General features: G+C 42.0%; 1 protein-coding gene across 1 annotated transcript in view; it reads left to right on the top strand.

Moving 5' to 3' along the window:
- Positions 1 to 909: 909 nt before the first annotated feature.
- Positions 910 to 6,000, top strand: part of REL (REL proto-oncogene, NF-kB subunit) — a 44,952-nt gene continuing 39,861 nt past the window's right edge. Inside the window, exon 1 of the mRNA XM_032178580.2 lies at positions 910 to 1,246. Within this exon, the coding sequence (XP_032034471.1) occupies positions 1,237 to 1,246 (10 nt within the window). The 5' untranslated portion in view covers positions 910 to 1,236. The remainder of the gene's footprint in view (positions 1,247 to 6,000) is intronic.

The raw sequence follows: 6,000 nt of genomic DNA, 5'->3' as shown, positions 1-6,000 counted from the left end.
ACATCACAGATTAAGTATGGACATTATCTGATGCATAGCAGGTACTATTCAAATGAAGGAAACGAAGTTATCCTAGGTCCTTTCATGCACTAAATGTTTGCTCCATTTCCCCCTTTCTTGGTATCTGTGTGAAATCTCAATATATAGTGTCCACTAAACTTCAGTGCACTGCCTAATGAGACAACGAACTCGAAGTGCGGACCTTTTGAGTTTAAACGGGTTTCAGTAGGTAAAATACGTAAAGTTCACAGTACCCTCGCAATTTAGATAGAGGAAAAAAAATCAGTCGGGGGGGGGGTCCCCGTATGCAAATACAAGAATTACAGAAGAAGACAGACCCCCCGCCGCAGCCGCACTTCCCCCTACAGGGCCCAACGTCCCGCCGCTAGCGCGGGGGTGGAGATTTGCATGTGCGAAGTCGGGAAGAGGGGGAACCACCTCTCGAAAACCCCGGCCGTCGCCCTCCCCGGCCGGGAGAGTCGGCCCCGCTCGGCCGCTCGGCAGCCCGGCGCGCCCCCAAAAGCTCCCCAGCGGCCGGCCCTCTCTACGTCATCCGCACCCTCCCGCCCGCTCCTGAACTTTAAACCACACTCGGAAGAACAACCTGGAGGAGGGGGATTTCTCAGGAGCCAGCGGCCTTCTCACGCTGCGAGCCGTCACCTCCCGGCTCCCGCCGTTCCCTGCGCTCCCGAAGCCCACCCCAAGCTCCCGCTCCCTCGACCCCCTCCCAAGCCAGCCGCCACAGCAGCGCCGGGAGCGTATGCGCGGGGGCGGACGGGGAGCGTGCGCGGGGGCGGACGGGGAGCGTGCGCGGGGGCAGGCAGGGGCGGGGCGCTGGGGGCGGTCGCGCGCGCGGCGGCCGCGAGGTCGCCCCGCCCACGCCTCCGGGTGAAGGTTGCTGCGTCGCGCCTACGTCAGCCGCGGGAAATTCCCCTCCCGCCAGGCTGCTCGCCTCTCGGCCGGGCCAGCACTCGGCTCTGCCCGCTCCGCCCCCTGCCCCTGGCTCCCGCACGGTAGACGGCGACGCTGGGTGACCCGGAGCGCAAGAATTAAGGGGGTAGGAAGGTGTGAGCCGCAAACCCAGCGGAGGGCGGGAAGAAGGAGGAGGCCTCTAGGGTGGTCGAGGGACTGGGGGCCCCGCCGGCAGAGGTCCCTCGGCCTCCTGACTGACTGACTGCGGCCGCCTCCGGCCAGGACGCTGGGAGCTGCCTGCGGGAAGGTGCGGGGAGCGGAGCCATGGCCTCCGGTGAGTGTTCACGGGGCGCGGGCCTGGGCCGGGGAAAAGGAGCTCTTCTGGAGGGGGTCCTGCCGCTGTGAGTTTAGGAAGCTCAGTTTTTGCTGGGGCGCGTTCTGTCTTTAAAATCTCATATGGTAAAATTGTCAGCTTTTTAAAAAGTTACCTGCTTCAGGGTTTGCGTGCAAAATCCAAGCCATGCTCTGTAATTTGATTCTGTTGTCATAGCAGGAACCTTAGAAATTCCCAACGACTTGATTTTAGGATTAAGGAAGTCATAAGCGAACTAAAGGAGGACGAAGAGTTCTCATTAAAAATGTATATGTATTGAAGATGGTGGTTTTATGTTTTAGAACAGGAATGAGGAACCTTCAGACCTCGGGCAAGCTCTCTCCCCCTTTTTAATTTCATCAAATGCAAAGAGGTGATCCCCCTTGTACTGACAGTTGTACAAAATGTGGCACGGCTTTAAAAATCAGCCGTGGTATTTTAACACGAATTACAAAATCCGTGGTATTTTAAGTGTTAATGTTGCTTTGACCAAGTGTAGGCCGGGCGCGGTGGCTCATGCCTGTAATCCCAGCACTTTGGGAGGCCGAGGCAGGTGGATCACGAGAGGTCGGGAGTTCGAGACCAGCCTGGCAAACATGGTGAAACCCCGTCTCTACTAAAAATACAAAAATCAGCTGGGCGTGGTGGCGCGCGCCTGTAATCCCAGCTACTCGGGAGGCTGAGGCAGGAGAATCGCTTGAACTTCGGAGGTGGAGGTTGCAGTGAGCCGAGATCGCGCCCCTGCACTCCAGCCTGGGCGACAGAGGGAGACCCTGCCTCTGTGTTAAAAAAAAAAAAAAAAAAAAAAAAAGAGTGTGTAGTTTTTACTGTGAGATAAAGCTCAAGGTTCCTAATCTGACGAATAGAGACGTTGAATCCCCCTTTCTCCTTGCTGGAAATAAGGGGAAAGAGGAGTTTTATAATATCCGTGCTTTAAAATAATGGGTAGGAATGAATACAACTTTATCGCTTATGTGACTATATATTTTCCCTTAATAAATGCTCGATCTATCCCTTTGGGGGGAAATAAGTTTATAAGAAACACTGCAGAGCAAGAAAGTCTCCTATATACACAGATGTGGTTTGGGGCTGCCTGGAGCTTAAGGTTGGGACGGGAGAGCCGGGGCGGGGGGATAAATCAAGTAGCCTGGGGTCGAGTTGGTCTTTTACTAGGATTTTGGCAAGGCGAGTGGGGGGCACTTTCCAGACAGAGGAAGTAGCGTGAGCAAGGGCAGGGAGAGCTAAACGCATATATTAAATGCTGTACTAAGAGAATGAAGAGGGGGCCCCGTTTATGAAGTTGTCTCTCATCCCCAAACTGCCTGGTCCAGTGACCCTCAGAAGTAGGCTGATGTCTACTAGAGATGAGGAAGTAGGAAGCTTAAAGAACCTTTTTAAAAGGTTGAGCAGAACAATGCCATAGCTATTGCTGTAGGCAGAAAAGGAAATTGGGGTGTTTCACATGACATTTGATTTCAGTTTGTCTGTGGTTGTCAGAATACTAAGTGTAGTTTAAAATGTTTCAACTTTCCCTTTTCCCACTTAAGTGACACCAAACTTTCAGATAATCCTGTAAATTTATGAATTCAAAGCATGTGTAGATTAGAAGTGCTAAGATGACTTCAAATATTTTGTTAATGTATTGGTTATCAGAAAGATTTTGTTTGGAAGTAATGGAGAATGCCTAGCATTATAAGTAAGTTCAGCCTCTTGGCGATTTAATCAAACTTTATTGATATATTGCATGAATGTAATACTTATAATTTTTTCAGTTGAGAGAGGAAACAACCATTTCTATATAGAGTATTGTAAGACCCACAGGATTTTAAAATGTGATACAATTTAAATTTTTGACATCGTATTTTGTGCTGTTGTGAGGAGGAAGGATTCCCTAAAAGTAAGGAGGAAATGTTTAAAGAAATGGAAAGTTTTAAAGGTTTAGAAATTGAAGTGTGATTAACTTTGTTTTTTGTTTTTTTGGTCTTTTCTAAGAGTTGCATTAAAATGGGACTATTTAAAATGTAACAAGTTATTTAAATTGTAATTCAGTTGTTAGAAAACTGCCAGGCCTGGAATAAAAAAAAAAAAAGTTTAGAGGAATCTGTGTACTTTTCCTTAATCTGTTACAAAGACCTTAGAGACAGAAAAAGATTCACTAATAAAATTCTAAATTCCTATTCTGTTTTGAAACAGTAATTTAACTGGAAGAGTGACCCCCAAAAAAAACAAAAAGAACTTGCTTAGTTTTTTCATTGTCTAGTTTAGATTCTGTTTGTAGTAAGGTAGTATTAAAATCTCAGAAAGTACTTTTATTCATTACGAAGCATTTAAGAGCATTTCTTCATTTCTTACCAGATGTCATATGTAAATAGGTATATGTAGTTGAATATGTGATAGCTATAATGTAAAAGTAACATAAATCATAATCTTATAAGCAAAATTATGTAATTTAGAATGTAGTTTAAAATCATGTATATAAATATTCTAAATTTTGTTTAGATAAGTTAGCAGGTTAATTAGGATTTCACAGTTTGTATTAAGCTGCTTTTCGTTGCTTTTTAAAAAAATTACACCTTGATTACAGGCTTTTGACATAATTAATAATAGACATAGTGAAGAAAAATGTTCCCAAACCCATCTAAGGTATGCATAGTAGGCAGCCGTTGCTTTTGTATGTTTATTCTATTTTATTTAATATAAGTAAAATTAGATATTTTATGTCTGAATTTAAACCTTCTCATTGTTCAAGTAAAAAGAGCAGAATGTCTTTGTGTGGCATATAGCTCTGTTAACTAATAATTAGTGCTGTCTTTGGTAAAATGTTTTAAAATTTAGATAATTTATTTTTCTTCACATTTTTCTTTAGTGTGGTTCTTCTGTGTCACACAATAGGAAGTACAGAAATGAATTGTTTTTGTAAACCTCACTTCTTACCAATTATTTGTAGTGTGAATTTCAAGAGAACCGTTATTTTTCTTGATTAAAGGGGAGAAATGGAAGTAAGTGTGATGCAACTTAATCTTTAATGACAGAGCTGGAAGTTAGGAATGGATAGCTACAGCAAATGACTTCCTTTTTTAAGTAAAATGCCACACATGAGCATGAATGTTTCAGAAATGCAACACATGAAAAAATAGAAATAACAGTGGAGTTAAATAATTAAGGTGACGTATGATAGGCACAGATAAAGGGAATGAGTTAACGTAATGACTAGGGAGGAGCCAGACAATGAATCATAATTAGGAACATCTAGGTTATGCATAGTATCTTTCTCAAATACAATTTAAGGGACTCAGAATTTCATTTTGTTCCAACTTTCTCTCATATGGGTTCTCTGAAAATGATTTTGTTTGTAGGCACATGACCCAAATATTGCATGGGATAAAATTGTTTTTCTGAAATTCATATTTATCTGGGCCTCCTCTGTTTTTATTTTTAAAACAGAGGTGATTTGGTCTTGCCATTTGTTTTTAACTTTAATACATGTATAATCTAGGACAGCTTTTAAAATTTCTTTATTTTACCCTGGCACGTGCAAGAGTTTTTTCAAGACTTACCTTCCCCGCCCCCCACCGTGGTAACAGAATCCCTATTGCCAGAATCTTTAACAGTTTTTACCTTGTAGTGCATAAATCAGCTGAATACTCATCTGAAAATTTCCTTTCTTTGATTCTTAAGGCCCAGTTGAAAGTCAGCCTGATGTATTGGAGTAATAAAGTCAGCCTGATATATTGGCATAGCCTTTGATGAGAGACCTGGTTTGAGGAAAAAAATAATAGATCTTATTTTCTTTTTCTCCAAATTGAGTAGAGGTGATATTTGGAAAAATATATATTGTTAGCTCCATTGGCTCCTTTAGGTCTCAGGCAAAGTCTGTCACCCAGGACCTTTATGAGAGACATGCAGCCTAGTCAGCTGTTCTCAACTGTGGTGTTGACACACTGGTGTGACAATCATTTGTGTGATGTGTTGCAAGAGTTAAAATATTTGTGTTGTAAATTATTTACTTTTTAAATAAATGAGAGCATTTGAAGGCTATCTCTATATTGTCATTTTTCTTGCTTGCATTTGAGTAAGGTTCTTTCTTGAGTGGGAGATAAAAACAAGTTGAAGTTACAAGTAGCCAGAATTGCTTTGCCTTATTTACTCATGTCCCAGTCCATATTTGTACCTGAATTTTTAGATTGCTTCTCTCAATATGTGCATTGTTGCTTCCACTTCATGTTTTAAGACAATTATTCTTAATCAGGAGTGTGTTAGAATTTCTTGGAAGGCTTTTTCAGAAACATGTATTGGGCTTTAAAAACTATGAAGATTTCTTTCTCTTTTAAACATCTCAAGTGGGGTAAGGACGTGTGTGTTTTGAAAAAACTACCTAGGTGATTCTGATGTACATCCCCAGTATGAACTCTGTTCTAGGGATTTCTTTGGATCTAAATACTCATTTGGCTATACCAGGATGCATTATCTTCTTAAATTAAGTTGCATTTATTTTAGATTGCAGATTATGTGCTGTATCAGTTATTACCTCCAGTTGCTTTTATGCTTGTTTTTTAAATTTGGCACTGCCATATTAGCATACCATTCATAATTCATTTTTATTATAACTGCATATAATTTTCAACTTTAGTTTTATCATCTGTAAGATGGGATAATAATTTCTATTGTTTTTCAAATGGAGATTAAAGTTAAGAGGATCAAATGAGAAATGTATA

The sequence above is a fragment of the Hylobates moloch genome, unplaced genomic scaffold, assembly GCF_009828535.3.
Source record: "Hylobates moloch isolate HMO894 unplaced genomic scaffold, HMol_V3 SCAFFOLD_15, whole genome shotgun sequence".
NCBI lineage: Eukaryota > Metazoa > Chordata > Mammalia > Primates > Hylobatidae > Hylobates > Hylobates moloch.
The sequence above is the reverse complement of the archived record's forward strand: the minus strand, read 5'-3'. Positions and strand labels throughout refer to the sequence as shown.